Consider the following 19,320-nt stretch of genomic DNA (forward strand, 5'->3'; position numbering starts at 1 on the left):
ATTGTTATTACAGTAAATGTAGGCAATGCTGACAAAAGAGTTGTATTTTACTTTAACCACTGCCCGCCCACCATATAGCAGAATGACGAAAGTGGTTGTATTATCCTGACTGGGCGTCATATGATGTCAAACAGGACAAACCGAGGGGGCCCGCAGCGATTGGTGATGTGGTGTGTCAGTCTGACACACCACATCTCTGATCCCAGTAAAGAGCCTGTGACATAGGCTCTTTACCATGTGGTCAGCTGTGTCCAATCACAGCTGATCACATGGTAACCAGGAATTGACGTTCATTGGCTTTTCCTCTACTCACGCAAAGTGCGAGTAGAGGAGAGCCGATCGGCTGCTCTCTTGACAGGGAGGGTCTACACTGATAATCGGTGCATTGAATATCAGTGCAGACCCATTGAGGGTGCTCACTAGAGCCCACCGGGGATGCCCACTAGAGCCCACCAGAGATGCCCATCAGTGCCCATTAGAAATGCCAATCTGTGCCTATCAGTGATGGCTGTCATTGCCTCCTAATCAGTGCTTCCTATCAGTGCCATCTATCATAGCCGCCCATCAGTGCCACCTATCAGTTCCCATCAGTGCTGCATATTAGTGCCACCTATCAGTGCTCATCAGTGCTGCATATAAGTGCCTCATCATCAGTGCTCATCAGTGCCTGTCAGTGCAACCTCATCAGTGCTCATCGGTGAAGGAGAGAACATACTTATTTACAAAGTTTTATAACAGAAACTAAGAAAAACTTTTTTTTTAAATTTTCTGGCTTTTTTTTATTTGAAGAGCAAAAAATAAAAAACCCAGTGGTGATCAAATACCACCAAAACAAAGCTCTGTTTGTGGGGAAAAAAATGCTAAAATATTTGTTTGGGTACAGTGTTGCATGGCCGCGCAATTGTCATTCAAAATGCGACAGTGCTGTAACCTGAAAATTGGCCTGGGCAGCAATGGGGTGAAAGTGCCTGTACTGAAGTGGTTAAAAATTATTCTTTGCATTATAAATTTAGCAAGAAAGTGGAATATAATATACAGAGCACTGCCAGTGACTTCTACACTCACTCAAGTCTGATGCTTTCCTAAATGTGTGCTTAGCTTGTTCTGTCTGCAACAGGGATGAGGGAGAGGAGAGGGAGGAGGAGGAGAGCAGCTCTGTGTGTTGTGTGAATATGTCAGTCACAGAGAGGAGAATGGGGGCGGATCCAAACTCCTATTGTCGGTAGGACACTTCAGGAAACTCTGTAGACCCTCCCACAGGTAATTAAAGTGGAGTTCCACCCAAAAATGGAACTTCCACTTTAAGGGAAGGTGACCCCCTGACATGCCACATTTGGCATGTCATTTTTTTTGGGGGGGGGAGCGGAAACCCTCTTTTTAGAGGGTTCCAGCTCCCACTTCCTCCCAGGGCACCACGGCACCGGAAGTAAGTTCACCTCTCCCCCCCCCCTCTCGGCAATCATCTGGGACCTGTGACATGTTGCCCGGCCAGTCATAGCGCGCAGCGGGCCTCGCGCATGCACAATGCGTGCCCGGCTGTGAAGCCACAGCCAGGCGCCCACAGTGGCAATGCTGGTGCCACAGAGAGGAGGGGAAGACGAGTGGGGCTTCGTTCCCCCGCATCGCTGGACCCTGGGACAGGTAGTTGTCCGATTATTAAAAGTCAGCAGCTGCAGTATTTGTAGCTGCTGACTTTTATTTTTTTATTTTATTTTTTTTGTCGGAACTCTGCTTTAACTCTATTTTAACAGAAACTGTGCACTTTTCAGAGAGCAGAAAAGGTTGATAGATACTAGCAGCTCATAGGTAAAGCATTAAACAAAAAAAAACTTTTCTCTTTTAAATCTGCATTCCCCTCATTTAACATCACTTCACAGTTTAGTAAACCAGGCTGTTATTCCTTTTAGCATGGTTCATATTCCTATTTTGCCCTGTATTCAAAAGGTTTTGGTATATAATAGTATTTGTTAATTTTCCTTGTATTAATGGTAACAACAGCGGCAATATATAAAACTTAAAGTGGAGGGCCACCCTGAAAAAAAAAATTCCAAAAAAATCTTAAAAGAGTTTAAAAAAAAAAATTTGGAAAAAATTTTTTTTTATACTTACCCAAACCCTTGTTGCTAGGCAGTCTTCCTAATCTGCCTCTTCCTATTCCAAGGCATGTTCTGCTCCTCGGTGAGCGGCCCTGTTGTCTTCTGGGAACTGTGTGTGCTCCCAGAACACCACGGGGCCATTGGCAGATCACCGCGCCACTCGCACGTGCGCACTAGGAAACTGGCAGTGAAGCCCCAAGGCTCCACTGCCAGTTTCCCTTACCTAGGATGGCGGTGCCGGGACCCGAGAGCCGAGGGACGGGGCGGCCGACACCGCAGGCACCCAGGACAGGTAAGTCTACTTATTTAAAGTCAGCAGCTACAGTGCTTGTAGCTGCTGACTTTAAATTTTTTTTTTAGGTGGCCGGAATCCCACTTTAATTTTAGGCTGGCATGCTTAATTTTCATGAAAGTTTAGGGCTGTAAACACTGGAATATGAGTGTCCCTGTGTGTTTCCAGCACATTCCTGTGCAATCCAGTTTTGAAGCCTATTCATTTAAATGGGCTTCAAAATGCACTGGACCATGGAAAAAGAAGTACAAGCACTACTTTTTCAGAATGCAACATACCAAACCACATGATACTGTGGTAACTTGAGATGTGGTGCTCGTGAAATGCAATCTGCATTTGGGGTGCCATTAACAATACATGCAGATTGCAGGGGCAGCGTGTTCACCTGTGGTGCAGGAAATGCTCACGGAACATGGCTTTCCATCACCACAGAAGTTGGCATGTTTGCTCTAGGCAACAGAAAAAAAGGCACACATTTTATTGTCTAGAATTCCGTTCTCTGTATGCATTGTGCCTTTTTGACTGTTAAAAAATAATTACCATTCAGAAGCATGCATTTAAAGAGGAACTAGACTCTGGAAGGTGTGCCCAAAAAAAGACAGGCAGAGAGCAAAGGACTATTCAATTGTTTTTTTTCTGTGGTCTCCTTAAAGCTGATCTTTCCCCTTTACACACCAACCATACCTTTTTGTGAATTGTTTCTATCTGGAGTTGGCCATCTTGGCAAGGCTTTAGTTCCTCAAAATGTTCCATAGCAAACTTTCACTTTTTGATTTCAAGTTCACATTATTAAATTCTATATATATATTCTTTGTTTGCTTTGTTTTGTAGGGAGATTGAAGGAGATATACACGTGGACCTTCCTGATGTAAGTTATTTTTAAAAAAAATTTATGCTTAAATCTATTTAAAATATCTGGCAGGATCTGGCATCCAAACCTGGGTAAAACACATCTACAGTTTGAAGAAACCCACTGAAAATTAACGGATCCTGGGAGTGGTTTGTCAAAATGGTGCTAATTACCTAACTAATTAGGGGAGGTGCCTCAAACACATGCACAACAAAAACATCACAAAGGATATGTCACCCCAGAAACCCCCCACAACTAGGCTCCCACCCCACCCTATAATCCCAAGTCCCACTCAACTCCCCCCTACCACAACTCCCCACCCCATCGCTTCTGTAGAATATGCAGATGCTACAGTATATCTATTATATACAATAGGGTTGCACTGATACTAATGCTAGTACTAATACCGATACCATGCATTTGCATGAGTACTTGCTCTGATGCTTAATCCGATACCTGAGCAGCCTCACAGATGATCAGTGCGGCAGTGGGGGAAGTTACAGGCACCGATCTCCCTATATAGGGTGGCAGCCCTCATATATACACATGTACACTATTTAACCTGCTTAATCTCTATAAATTCAACAGAACTTGATACCACATACAGTACTCGGATAGTGATTAACGCAGTTTATGAGCATATCCCACATACTCGGATAGCGAGTAACGCAGTTTACTAGCGTTTCGCAATACAAGCTATTTTGTTTAAAAAATCCTGACTCGCTTTGTGAGCATTGTCTTGCAAGATGAGCAGGATTCAAGCAGCTGGGATGTTCAGTACCGCATTTGGACAGAGGTGTGGGGGCACCGGTGACGCTCTGAGACACTCGGAAACACTCCGTTGCCGAGTGTCTCCGGGTGTCTCCAAGTGTGTCCAAGTGGTCTCCAAGTGTTTCCGAGTGTCTCCAGCGTCCCTGCACCTCTGGCCACATGTGGTACTGCATAGACAAGTAGTGGCTGTGGAACGGATTTTCTGAGTTTCTTTTATTTCCTATGGGGAAACTCACTTTGATATACGAGTGCTTTGGATTACAAGCATTCTTCTGGAACAAATTATGCTCGTATTTCAAGGTATTACTGTACTGTATATAAGCCACATGCATTCAATGTATCCTCTGATGTATGATAGTTATCCCTCCTTACACCATCCTATCCTATATATGATAGTATTTGTCATACACAGACCCATCTAGTCTCACAGGTGGTCTCCTATCTTGTGTGCTGGGTCCAGCCTGCCACGTAAAATTGCTGACACGGTTGATCATGCTAAGATAATCAGCCAGAGAGAATATTCTACATTGCTCTAAACTCTCCCATTAGGGACCCATATTTGGGCAATCACTGAGATGTCCTTAGTCCTCTTCCTATAAAAATGGTTGCAAAGACAATTCATTAATAAGTCCTACGGGGGACATAGTATTAAGCAAAAATATCCACTTGGATCCTTTTTGTAAAAGCACCTTGTCTTTGTCCCCCCCTCCTCTCGGAAAGGGTCAGTTGATACAGTATATGGCTGCAAATATTATTTCCTTCAGTGAGGATTTGTGATGTTGTTCAAAGTGTACAGCCAGGGGGGACTCATCATCTTTACCCATTATACGCGTCAGGTTTTCTCCTATTCTTTTTCTAAATTCTCTGTGGGTTTTTCCAATATAGATTTTTGGTAGGGGAATGCAATTCTATATATAACCCAGTTTGATGAACAGTTGTGAAAGAAGTTGATTTGATATGTACTTCTACCCTGTGAGTCTTGGAATTCCTAGATTTTTCCACATGTGTGCATATTGAGCAATGCCCTAATGCAAACATGCCTGACAGAGGAGGCTTTATGTACAGAGGGTCATTTAAACTCCTCCTGAACTCCGAACCAAAGCATCACTTATTGTAGGTGCCTTACGTGCTATCCATCCATGGTTTGTCACCTAGGATATTCTGTAGTCATGTATCAAGCATTAATATATGGCTGTTTAACAGTGATTGCAATTGTCCCAGTGTGTTCTATACTTTGTAACTAATCCAATTTTATCCATATCATTACATTCCTCTTTCCTGTCTTTTCATTGCAGTATGTGTGCTCTGCCTTGTTTTAATACTTTAATTCTGCTTTTTTCTAGTATTGATTTAGGATATCCTCTTGCCCAAAATCTTGCCTGCAGTAAACAGCCGCTTTCCACACTGATGGTGTAGCTAGTACAGCATAGTGGGCTGTATCCGGTGTACAGAGTAGATCTGCTGTAGCATCTGCATATTCCACAGGGAGATTTTTCAGCACCAGGCCAATAGATTACAGGAGGGGGGTACTTGGGCAAGGGAGGAGTTAAGTGGGATTTGGGATTATAGGGTGGTGTCAGGGTCTGGACTTAAACCTGGGACCACTGCTGTGTCTCGCAATGACTTGCTGAGCCACCTGCAATGCTGGACAGTTCACTGGACAATTCCTTGAATTACCCTGTCTTGAATCTTGTTTGTCTTGAACCTTGAACTCTTTTCTCCTCCCATGAACTTCCTGATTTAAGCCATGTCTCTGCATTTCCTGTTTGCCAGATTATTGTGCTCTCTCCAGCCAAGATCTTACTTTTGTCTCTCCTGCTGCCACCTGCCTCTTCACTACCATTTGTTACCGACCTTTGGCTTGTTTACTGACTATGCTTGTGCTTGATCCCTACCTTCAATATCTGCTACTGGACCCCAGCTTGCTCACCTCCTGGTGGGGCAAGCTTGAGGACCGCAACCTGGTACTAACACGCAGCAAAGACCATCTTTACCATCAGAAGCTCTGGTGAATATCGGTTAGTACTTAGACCCCTCACCTCGGGTGAACTCATGTCATCAGCAAGGGTGACCTGCTTGTATACCTGTCCCGCTTGTCGGTGGATGCTGCTCCACTGTTATAGCTACTGGCCTCCTAGCCTGACTCCAGACTGTTATAGGTGGGGTGGGAACCTAGGGGTGGAGTGTTTCTGGGGTGGGGTGGGTGGGAGGTGAGGTTGGGAGAAGAGTTATCTTGAAGGGGGGGTGGCCTTATGTACTGCATTTGAAACGATTAATGTCCACTTATAAAACTTTTTGGTAGCTTGAGAAGGTATCATATTCTTCACGGTGTTTTTGTTGTTAAGACACATTTACCACAGTACCACTTGGATTTTTTTTTTGTTATGGAAAAATACACAGTAACTTTCTCTGACAGTGTTAAATCCCTAAAGGTAAAAACATGCAGTAAAAGCTTGCCACACTGACCTACAGAATGTGTGTGTTATATTGTATAGTATGTGTTATATTATGTAAAAAAACTATTTGCAAACACTATCTGACAATACTTATTCACAAAAAGTGAGGCTGTCAAAAGTTAAATGTTCATTTTTGTGATGATAAATTACAATCACGCTATAATTAGATAACTTGCCATGTAGCACGTTCCATGCAAAATTTGTTGATATTAATATGTCACAAATATATTTTACAGCCACCAAAACCAAATCCTCCACACAAGGAGACTGAAGAAGAAAGACAATTCCGCGCTTTGTTTGAGCAAATTGCTGGAGAAGTATGTATTAGAGATAAGCCAATTTTGAGATTATGTTTCCCTTACATTACTTTTTGACACAAAGTTTTGTCCTTGGAAATGTCAGAATTGAAAAGCAATCAATCCAAGTTTTCACTTTGTTATCCAAGTCATATCTTCTATAAAGGTTTCCATTATGTGTCGAGTTTGACATATGGCATATGCAGTGTTTTTACAGTATTAGGCTAAGGGTGCAACTGGAGTAAATGAGGTACTAAAAGTTGAGATATGGTACAGAACAAAATAATAAAATAAGAAAGACAGCTAAGTGTGAATGACTAGATACAGATGCCCTGTGGGTTCCTGAAAGAACCATAACAAGTGAGTATGCACAGTAGATAATCATAGACAGATATATAATGCATATTCTGCATAACTTATGCCAATTCTTCTATAAGCATATTCTGACATCAGAATGTACATTTACACATTCGGAGTACAACCTAATACCTGTCAGATTGTCAAAGGAGACCCTTACAGCCACCAAGTAACTTTGCCTCTGTAAGCCCATTCTGATCAAAACCCACTTACTTTAAAATAATAACTTCCTTAGGTACCACCAAACAAGCATACTTTTCAACTGAGAATTTCTCAAGTTATGTCTCTTTATGTTCACCTATTTCACTCTGTAACTTTCAGCGTGTCAAATCTGTGTTATTGACACACTGGTTTATTTAAAAAAAGTATCCTTTTCTAGAAATTGTTAACCAGTTTATATACTTTGTGTCAACAATCGGTCCAGACTGCAGAGCATTTTAGTTGTTTTCTTTTTTGGTGCTAAGTAACTATTTTTTTTTTTTTATGCATTAATTTATAGTTTCTTTTTAAATGTTCTTTCCTAATAAGGAAGCTAGGGTTGGAAAACTCAACTGACCCTTTTAAAGCCAATATTGTGCAAAAAATGTCTGGATCTTCTGCAGGTGTAGCAGTAGCCATCGTCCACTTTTGTGCCTTTTCCAGACATTGTTAGAGCTCAACAATGTCTGGAAAGACTCATACTCTGAAAAGACTCATACTTAACATGATATTAAACCCTTAATTTTTGAAGCACTTTTATCAGCTGATGTAATTACTTAATGAGTATGCAGCTACTTTATCTTTTACCGCTTCCCGTCCGGCCGCAGTATATAAACGGCCGTAAGGGAGTAGCGCTGACGCAAGTGTACTTACCTGTACGTTCCCCTGCATCCACTGCTTGTGTGGCACGATCTGTGTCCATTGTGTCCACCAGACACAGAAGAACACTGATCGTTGTATTGGGCTGCTTTGAGCAGCCCTGGTACCATGTGATAGCTGTAGCCAATCAGCAATCACATGGACAATAGCAAACCATATGTAATTTCTTGGCATCAGTGTAACAAAACATTTTATGGCTAGATATTATCAAGACATGATCTACTTTTAAGTCCCCATTGTACGACAAGACAATGATATACCTAAATTATTTCAAGATTACTACTTGATTATTGCTGTGACCCCATGGTCACAACAAGACACAATATACAGAGATAATAGGAAGAATCATATATCTTTTCCTTAATACCAGCTAATGATTTATACCAGATAATACTATGCACCACTCAGACACAAAGGTACATCAGACAATGCATGGATCTAAACAATTAAAGGGTACTTCTTTCTGAAAAGAGAGAGTTCACTTATATGCAAGCAGCACATATTCTAAAAATAATAGTGCAGTATAGAAAACTGTTCTGTCATAAATTGAGTGGTTGTACCAGAATACCATAAAAAAAGATAATAGAATTTTCAAGAAAGATTTTCTAATCTATGACAGCTTTTTTTCCCTAAATTGTTTTCCACTTATAGAGCATAAACTTGTGGAATAAAGACAAGTCTTCTGCTTATGATGTGACTTTATGTACAGCCACAAATAATAGAAAAGATGACAAATCTATCCCTTTCAAAACCAATACCAATGTTCTAAGTAGTACTGTTTTTATACAGAAAATTACACTCTGCAATTAATCATATACAATGTTGGGGCATTTTGGGACTTTACATGAAGCACAAAGTAATATGTGCCTCCATCCCTGGTTCAGGTAAACAAAAAAGGGGAAATTGGCACTTTAAATGAGGTTATTAACTCATAGTGGTGAAATGTATAGAATCATTTTTTAATATTGTAAATAATGTAAATACATAGCATTGACTCTACTCATGTAAAAAAGTAATATCATATTTATACACATGCACAATGGCAATGGCATCATAAATTCATGGATATATACATAATCAGCACATAGCAATAATGAATAGTAATATAAACTCATGTATGAACACATGTCAGCTTGGCAGCACAATTGGGGTTTAATCAATTGGATTTTGATAAAAGGTGTATCTAGATATGATTCCTAATAGGCACATCCTGATTTGCTGACACATTTCATGTAAAAACACTTCCTCATGGGGCGGATGCTATAGGGTATCTATAAAAAAACACATAATAACATTAAACCTCATATTGAAATGAGCACAATAGGAAAAGGCAATATAGTCGACCCTGAGTACTCGCATGCCACAGATAACAACGGTGTGTAGTGTATGTGGGACCAAGGCTTGGAAAGCAGTCCATCCTGGGAGCTGAGATAGTCATAAGCCCCGTATCCAGAGGGTGCACATGCAGCACCCCCCAAGCACAGATTGCCAGTCTCCATAGTATGTCCAGAGTGATGAAAAGGAATGATAATGAATGGAAAAGGGTCTGTAATGAATGGATGAAGAATCCATTAAAAATGAAAGTGACATGAGACTAAGTACCCAGGTGGAAATGTAAGAAAAGTGAAAAACATGTGTAAATGAGATGGTGATAAGAACCACCAGCTGAAAAAAAACATTTGAGGTGATAAGAAAAGTATATAAACAAACCACCATGAAAAAGCCCAAATAACCAAAGGGATGGTGTGCAGTGTTAGTTTTGGCAGCAAATGTTGATTCAGTTTTAGTCTTAGGACTAAAATGGCATTTTAGTTTTGGTTCCATTTTAGTCTTCTGCAAGTGTTTTAGTTTTAGTCGTATTTAGTCGACTAAATCTACAGTACATTTTAGTCTACTAAAATGTCCTACGTTTTAGTCGACTACAATCTCCAGTACATTTTAGTTGTCTAAAATCTAATGATTGTAATTAAATTGTAATACATTAGTTAACATTTCTCTACAATTTCCAACCTCATTATATACTGCTGGAGTGAAGAATCTAATATGTTATTATGGTATTGAGGTATGAACATGCACTACAGACCAGTGTTAATTTTGAAGTCAAACTTCAATTTAGTTTTAGTCTTAGTCTTTTGACTAAAATGCCATTTGAGTTTTAGCCGTATTTTAGTCATCTCAATTGTTTTAGTAGTATTTTAGTCGACTAAAATAGTATTAATTTAGTCGACTAAAATGTTTTAGTCAACAAAATTAATACTGATGGTGTGAGCAAAGAAACAGAAGGTGACATACTGGGGAACAGTGTGATAAAATTGCATAGTAATTTACCTTGAATATGTGCATAAAAGCAAAATGCTACAGTGAACACAACGTCTACACATGTGCAGCGAGAGGAACTGTGCCTAGGAAGTTGCTTTATGTATGCCCCCCATGCAGGACTGCCACCAGCATCCCGCTCGCACGGCATGTGCAGGGAGGGGCTCCAGCCTTGGAGGTTGGACACCGCCCGTGGCTGACGCCAATTCCCCAGCTATGTCGGCCAGATGGAGAAATCTCGCTCTCCTGACATGATGCCCAGAAATGACGTCACGCATGGAGTTTCGGTGCGTGGCACCGATGCGCTGTGGTCACCCACCCGATCCCTCCGGCCCCTCCAGGGCTGAAGGAGAGGGGAAAAGGGAGGGCGCACAGAGCGCATCGCAGCTTCTGGGAGTCAGACAAACATGACGGCCCAGGAATGCAATATCACCAATACCACCGGGGCTGCTAGTATGGTACAAAAAGCGCCGCCAGGTCTTGTGGGCATTGCTTACTCTGTTCCGCGTGTATGGACCGATAGGGTCCAACCACCCAGAAAAAAAACATACATAGATGGCAGGGGAACACTGCCTATCTAAAGTCAACTGCCTCCACCCTCAATGCATATACAATGTGGGGGAATTTTGGAATTTAAATGAAGCACATAGTAATGTGTGCCTCCATCCCTGGTTCATATAAACAAGAAAAGGGAAATTGGGACTTTAAATGAGGTTGTTAACTCTTAGGGGTGAAATGGATAGAATCATGTTTTAATATTGTAAATGTAAATACATAGCATTAGTACAACTCAGGTAAAAAAGTAATATATTTATACACGTGCACAATGGCAATGGCATCATAAATTCATGGATATATACATAATCGGCACATGTATGAACACATGTCAGCTTGGCAGCACATTTGGGGTTTAATGGGTTGGATATTGATAAAAGGTGTATCTAGATATGATTCCTAATATGCACATACTGTAGTTACATCCTGATTTCCCAACGCGTTTCATGTAAACACACTTCCTCAGAGGGGATGCTATAGGGTATCTTTAAAAAACACAGAATAAAATTAAACCTATTATTGAAATGAGCACAACAGGAAAAGAAAATATAGTCGGCCCTGAGTACTCACATGCCACAGATAACAACGGTGTGTAGTGTATGTGGGACCAAGGCCAGAAAAGCGGTCTGTCCCGGGAGCTGAGGTAGTCATAAGCCCCTGAGAAAGTGTTTTTACACAAAACGCGTCGCACAATCAGAATATAGCTATGTGCCTATTAGGAATCATATCTAGATGCACCTTTTATCAATATCCAACCCATTAAACTCCAATTGTGCTGCCAAGCTGACATGTGTTCATACATGAGGTTTTATTTCTATGTGCTGATTATGTATATATCCATGAATTTATGATGCCATTGCCATTGTGCATGTGTATAAATATGATATTCCTTTTTTACATGAGTTATACTAATGCGTTGTATTTACATTATTTACCATATTAAAACATGATTCTATCCATTTCACCCCTATGAGTTAACAACCTCATTTAACCACTTCAGCCCTGGACCATTTGGCTGGCCAAAGACCAGAGGACTTTTTACAATTTGCCACTGTGCTGCTTTAATTGCTAATTGCGCAGTCATGCAATGTTGTACCCAAACGAAATTTGCGTCCTTTTTTTCCCACAAATAGAGCTTTCTTTTGATGGAGTTTGATTGCCTCTGCGATTTTTATTTTTTGCGATATAAACGGAAAAAGACCGAAAATTTTGAAAACAAATTATATTTTCTACTTTTTGTTATAAGAAAAATCCAATAAACTCAATTTTAGTCATACATTTAGGCCAAAATGTATTCAGCCACATGGCTTTGGTAAAAAAATGTTAATAAGCGTATATTGGTTTGCGCAAAAGTTACAGCGTCTACAAACTCGGGTACATTTTCTGGAATTTAAGCAGCTTTTTGCAAAAATGGCAGGGCAGTACAACCCCCCCCCCCAAATGACCCCATTTTGGAAAGTAGATACCCTAAGGAAATTGCTAAGAGGCATGTTGAGCCCATTGAATATTTTATTTTTTTGTCCCAAGTGATTGAATAATGACAAAAAAAAATTTTTTACAAAAAGTTGTCACTAAATGATATATTGCTCACACATGCCATGGTTATATGTGGAATTGCACCCCAAAATACATTTTGCTGCTTCTCCTGAGTACGGAGATACCACATGCGTGGGACTTTTTGGGAGCCTAGCCACGTATGGGGCCCCAAAACCAAGCACCGCCTTCAGGATTTCTAAGGGCGTAAATTTTTGATTTCACTCCTCACTACCTATCAGTTTTGAAGGCCATAAAATGCCAAGGTGGCACAAACCCCCCCAAATTACTCCATTTTGGAAAGTAGACACCCCAAGCTATTTGCTGAGAGGCATGTTGAGTCCATGGAATATTTTATATTTTGCCACAAGTTGCGGGAAAATGACAAACTTTTTTTTTTTTGCACAAAGTTGTCACTAAATGGTATATTGCTCACACATGCTATGGGCATATGTGAAATGACACCCCAAAATACATTCTGCTGCTTCTCCTGAGTACGAGGATACCACATGTGTGGGACTTTTTGGGAGCCTAGCTGCATATGTGGCCCGAAAACCAAGCACCACCTTCAGGATTTCTAAGGGCGTAAATTTTTGATTTCACTCCTCACTACCTATCACAGTTTCGAAGGCCATAAAATGCCAAGATAGCACAACCCCCCCCCAAATGACCCCATTTTGGAAAGTAGACACCCCAAGCTATTTTCTGAGAGGCATGGTGAGTATTTTGCAGCTCTCATTTGTTTTTGAAAATGAAGAAAGAAAAGAAAAATGTATTTTTCTTCTTTTTCAATTTTCAAAACTTTGTGACAAAAAGCGAGATCTGCAAAATACTCAACATACCTCTCAGCAAATAGCTTGGGGTGTCTACTTTCTAAAATGGGGTAATTTGGGGGGGTTTGTGCAATCTGGGCATTCCATGGCCTCCGAAACTGTGATAGGTAGTAAGGAGTGAAATCAAAAATTTACACCCTTAGAAAGCCTGAAGGCGATGCTTGGTTTTTGGGGTCCCGTACGCAGCTAGGCTCCCAAAAAGTCTCTCACATGTGGTATCCCCGTACTCAGGAGAAGCAACAGAATTTATTTTGGGGTGTAATTTCACATATGCCCATGACATGTTTGAGCAATATATCATTTAGTGACAACTTCGTGGAAAAAAAAGAATTGTCTTTTTCCCGCAATTTGTGTCAAAATATAAAAGATTCCATGGACTCGACGTGCCTCTCAGCAAATAGCTTGGGGTGTCTACTTTCCAAAATAGGGTCATTTCGGGGGGGGTTGAACTGTCCTGGCATTTTATACACAATATTTAGAAGCCTATGTCACACATCACCCACTCTTCTAACCACTTGAAGACAAAGCCCTTTCTGACACTTTTTGTTTACATAAAAAATAATTTTTTTTGCAAGCAAATTACTTTGAACTCCCAAACATTACATATTTTTTAAAGCAAAGGCCCTACAGATTAAAATGGTGGGTGTTTAATTTTTTCTTTTCACACAGTATTTGCGCAGCGATTTTTCAAACGCATTTTTTTTGGAAAAAATACACTTTTTTAAATTTTAATGCACTAAAACACACTATATTGCCCAAATGTGTGATGGAATAAAAAAGATCATATTGGGGGGCAGGAGGCGGAGCCTAGCGGAGCAGACATGCATTGTTAGAGCTCCACACCGCTGAGGAGAGAAGAGAAGGACAAAGCGGAGCCTGCAGACTCAAAAGGTATCCATTTGAACCTTTTTGCACCTGGGAACAAACTGTGAAAGTTTGGGCAGGAAATATGGTACTGGGAGGAAACCGTGGCAGAAATAAAAATCACCTCACAAAGAGCTCACAGGCACTCACTGCAGCTGAAGCAGCTCCAGTCACCTCACGAGATACAGCACCAGGGCGCTCTCACAGACAGAAAATGTCACAGCAAGACTCTCCATTTGAGTCAGATACAGAACAAATCCTCTCACAAACTTCTCCACAAGCCTCCTCAGTATCCCCAGTAATATTATTACAATTTGAAAAGATGCTTCATAAGGCTTTAAAACAAACCTCAGACCAAATAACAAAAAGCCTAACCAAAGAAATAAGAGAGCTGGGAAACCGCACCGCAGCCCTAGAAATAAAAATGGATGAAATTGAAATTACAACCCAAGAAAATATAACAGAATTGGAACAATTAAAAAAAGAGAATTTAATACTTCAAACTAAGCTCGAAGATTACGAAAATAGAGCCAGACGTTCAAACTTGCGCATAAGGGGAATACCTGAAACTGTGACAGACCTGCAATCTACTATTACTGCTCTATTACAAGAACTAAAGCCAGATATCCCTATTGAACGTTTAGAACTGGACAGAGTACACAGAGCCCTCACAGCCAAAAAGAAAGATGGACCCCCACGTGATATAATCACAAAATTTCATTATTACAGAACAAAAGAACAAATACTAATTGCTGCAAGAGAAAAAAAGGAACTTAATTTTCATGGACACAATTATCAAATTTTTGCTGACCTATCCCAACTTACTATTACTAAAAGACGATCCATGAAACCCCAACTAATGGAACTGCAACGCCACAACATTATGTATCAATGGGGCTTCCCCTTTTCAGTCAGATTTAACTACCAAGGTACAATTTACAGAAGCAGATCAGCAGATGAACTACAACAAACCCTTTTAAAATTAAATATGACAGAACCCACAAGCAGCAACTCTCCCACACGCAGAAGAATGGCATCATCTTCACCTTCAGGCAGCACTCAGAAAATTTCAGAACAAAATGGGAATCATCATTCTCACAAAAGAGGCCGTTATGCCACATCATCCATGGACCAAGAAGATTCAATGGACTGACATCCTAATTCCTGATATCTCTTCATTTATTATACTAAGAGATGGTTCTCTATACAAAACCTGTATTTATAACTGAATGTAACTGCATTCTGATAGTCACACACTGTGTGGGATCATGTTACATTCCAGTTATATTTCTTATTACTTCTGATTCATATAGCCTTAGAATATATAAGTGAAATAAGGAAATTCTTGTTCAGTTATATATTATCAGGTAATAATAATAGATTTATTACTTTTTAAGACAAATATGTTCAATAATCCAGAAGTAATGGAAGCTTTTTCTTTCTTTTCTTAAAACAAATATATTATTACCTAACTAGTTCCTAGAATTATGTTTTTGTTTATTCTAATCTGAAGCAATACAACCTCAATTTTATGAGTTAACATATCTAAACAGTTACATATGAATAAAATATGTAATTGTTTACTCTAAAAGGGTTAAAATCCCCAAATAATTCAAACTATTTTCATCAATACCAAAGTTATTAACAGTACCTTTCTAACTGAATTATTTAGCCTAGGGCAAGACTAACCATATACAACCACCCTGGAATAAATAATTTCAACAAAAACTATATTCTGCACTCCAATTAATGAAACATCATTTTGATGTCTTTTGACATAGCACTTCTCTCCTGTAAGCGGAAGATCCGTGTACCCCCATTAGCCCTCCTCATTCTCCCAACCATATTATGTGGGAGTGTGACGAAGGCACTTATTCCCCTGAGAGAGATATTTATTCTCTTTCACGGGTAAATTGTGATTACTTGCAAAAAATAATTTATACAATGTATCATCTAATCTCATATGTTTTTTGTTTACTCTTTACTCCAGAATTCACTGGTTTCTTTTCTATCTATTCATCTCTTCAGTCCACACAGGTTGATCTGCGCAGTCAGCTCTGCATAACAAAAAGTAAGTCAAAACTATTTGATCTGTTGCCATGGCACCACTGAATATACTTTCCCTGAATGTTCAGGGAATAAATGTCCCTCAAAAAAGGACCAAAGCCTTCCGTACTTTCCATAACAAGAAGGCTCACATAGTATGCCTCCAAGAAACACACTTCACCAAAGATTCTACTCCAAAATATATTTCTCCTTTTTATCAACAAATTTACACGGCTTCTGCCTGTACCAAGCAAAGGGGAACTCTAATTGCATTTCACCGATCCACACCATTCACCTTATCATCAGAAATTAAAGACCCAGAAGGTAGATACCTGATACTCATGGGTTATATAATGGATACAGCAATCACGGTGATTTCCTACTACGCTCCTAACAAACAACCTACACCATTCCTCTCACATATATTACAAGTGATTAATACACACAAAATAGGAACAGTGATAATGTGTGGGGATTCGAACCAGGTCCTCCTCCCATTTCTAGATAAATCACCTTTTACACCATCCAAAATAACCTCTAGATTACCTTTTTCTCAACTTCTTTCCAAATACAATCTGGTAGATTCATGGAGAGAAAGTAACCCAATGAAAAAGAAATTCACTTATTTCTCGCACCCTCATTAAACCTTCACCAGAATAGATCATATTTTTCTAACAATAGGAATGATACCAGAAATTATTGCATCAGATATAATTCCGATTCCGTGGTCTGACCATAATGCAGTATACACTACTATAGCCTCAGCCATACCAAAAGCGCATGACCCAACGTGGTACTTACCGGACATAATGCTCAAACACCCACTACATCAGATGGCCATTGAACAAGCTTTAAAGGAATACATATCAATTAATAATACAACAGACATCTCCCCAATAACACTGTGGGAAGCTCATAAGCCTGTCTTGCGTGGTACAATACAAAGACAAATGGCACTATTTAAACGGGAACGCAAAAATCTAGCAAAAAAACTAGAACTCAATTTTAATGCAGCCTACATATCATTTCAAGATAATCCATCTCAGAGTACAAAATCTCATCTGGAAAAATCTAGATTGGAATACGATCTATTTCTCACTGAGTCAGTTGATAAATCCCTCAAACGCTCCAAACACAATTTCTACATGAATACAAACAAACCAGGTACATATTTGGCTCGGGCATTAAATTCAACTAACAAATCTTTCAAACCAATACGTTTGAAATTATCAAAAAATGTTTACACTTGTAATCCAGTTAAAATAGTCCATAAATTTCACTCACATCTCGCAACTTTATACAAGACAAACAATGAATTTAATCCTACAGAGGCTGAATCCTTCTTCTCAAAAATAACCTTACCTGAGTTATCTCAGAATCAAAAAAGCAGTTTGGATGAGCCTATAACTATAGATGAAGTTGCTAACGCCATAAAAGACCTAAAACTTAACAAAAGACCAGGCCCAGGCGGCTACTCGGCTTTATACTATAAAACATTCTCAGAAATACTCTCTCCCATTCTCACTAAAACTTTTAACAAACTTCTAAATGGACATTCTTTTCGGCAAGAAACACTAATGGCAATTGTTTGTATGATCCCAAAACCCCTTTCTGATGATACTTCCTGTGTGAATTATCGGCCTATCTCTCTGTTAAACCTCGATATTAAATTATTAGCAAAAATAATAGCAAAACGCCTCAATAGCATTATAGGAAAATTAATACATAGAGATCAAGTAGGCTTCATGCCAAATAGACAGGCAGGCGATAATATACGCAGGGCAGTGTTATTGGCACATATTGCTAAAAAACGGAAAATCCCTTTATGTTTTCTATCTCTCGATATTAAGAGGGCATTTGACACAGTATCCTGGCAATATATGCAATATTCATTACAAAAATGGGGTTTTGGACCCCACTTTTTAACATGGATCAAAGCATTATATAATAAACCCAAAGCCTATATAAAATATGCTGGATACAAATCTGAAGCCTTTAATATCGAAAGAGGTACCCGACAGGGTTGCCCATTATCTCCCTTATTATTTGCCCTTATACTCGAACCCATGGCCCAATACATCAGAACAAACCAAACTATAACTGGCATTGAAGTAGGAGGTATTACACACAAATTATGTATATTTGCAGATGATATATTACTTTTTCTATCATCACCACAGGTCTCTGGTCCTAACTTAATACCAGCTCTTGATGGATTTACAGCCTTATCCGGCCTTATGATTAATCCTAAGAAATGCCTAGTGCTTAATATTTCACTCACAAACATGGAATTGATCCCGGCTAGGGCTGCACTCCCATTCACATGGGCAGAAAAATCAATCCCATATCTTGGAATTCATCTAACAGCATCTCATTCTGACTTATTCTCAACCAATTATCCTCCTGTATTAAGACAGATCACAAATCTAATAAAACAATGGTCGCAACTTCCTTTATCCTGGATGGGGAAGATTAATGCAATCAAAATGACTATTCTACCCAAATTGCTTTATCTATTCAGAGTCCTCCCTATTCCAATTCCTTCCTATTTTTTGAGAATAGTACAAAAAAGAGCAACTTCGTTTATATGGGGCTCTTCTAAACCACGTATACCTATACACACACTACATCTTCCCAAAAATAAAGGAGGCCTGGGATACCCTAATTTTACTAACTACTACAGAGCAGCACATTTGGCCAGTCTGTCCAAATACCATGCAAAACAGGAAATCCCATTATGGGTATTTATAGAGGCTTCAGAAAATGACCCTCTATTAATATCAAATTTATTATGGCTTGATCCTAAAGACCGCTTTAAAATTCATAATCCCATAACTAAACACTTCTTATCTCTCTGGGATAAACTAAAAACCAAATATCAGTTACAATCTCCACACAATCCTCTCCTTTCTTTTATCAGAAATCCGGCCTTTTATCCGGCATGGATCTACCCAAATTCTTTTAAAGCTTGGACAACATCAGGCATTCAGACACTAAATGACTTCATAGCATCTAAATCATTCCTTTCATTCCCATCGCTTAGAGAAAAATATGATCTACCAAACTCTGAGATATTTAGATATCTCCAAATCAAAAATTTCTATACACCATTCCTAAAGGGGGATACACCATTATCCCAATTATCCATTTTTGAATCAATCTGTACAAAAGATCCATTTGCTAAAGGTACAATTTCA

At 39.4% G+C, this 19,320-nt stretch overlaps 1 protein-coding gene across 3 annotated transcripts in view; it reads left to right on the forward strand.

The window, feature by feature from the left end:
* Positions 1–19,320, forward strand: part of CAPN9 (calpain 9) — a 1,322,409-nt gene that overhangs the window by 896,700 nt on the left and 406,389 nt on the right. For all 3 annotated transcript variants that reach the window (XM_073627588.1, XM_073627590.1, XM_073627589.1), the window contains exons 12-13: positions 3,220–3,256; positions 6,702–6,782. In XM_073627588.1, coding sequence (XP_073483689.1) covers positions 3,220–3,256; positions 6,702–6,782 — 118 coding nt within the window. The remainder of the gene's footprint in view (positions 1–3,219; positions 3,257–6,701; positions 6,783–19,320) is intronic.

The sequence above is a fragment of the Aquarana catesbeiana genome, linkage group LG04 (assembly GCF_042186555.1).
Source record: "Aquarana catesbeiana isolate 2022-GZ linkage group LG04, ASM4218655v1, whole genome shotgun sequence".
Taxonomy (NCBI): Eukaryota; Metazoa; Chordata; class Amphibia; order Anura; family Ranidae; genus Aquarana; species Aquarana catesbeiana.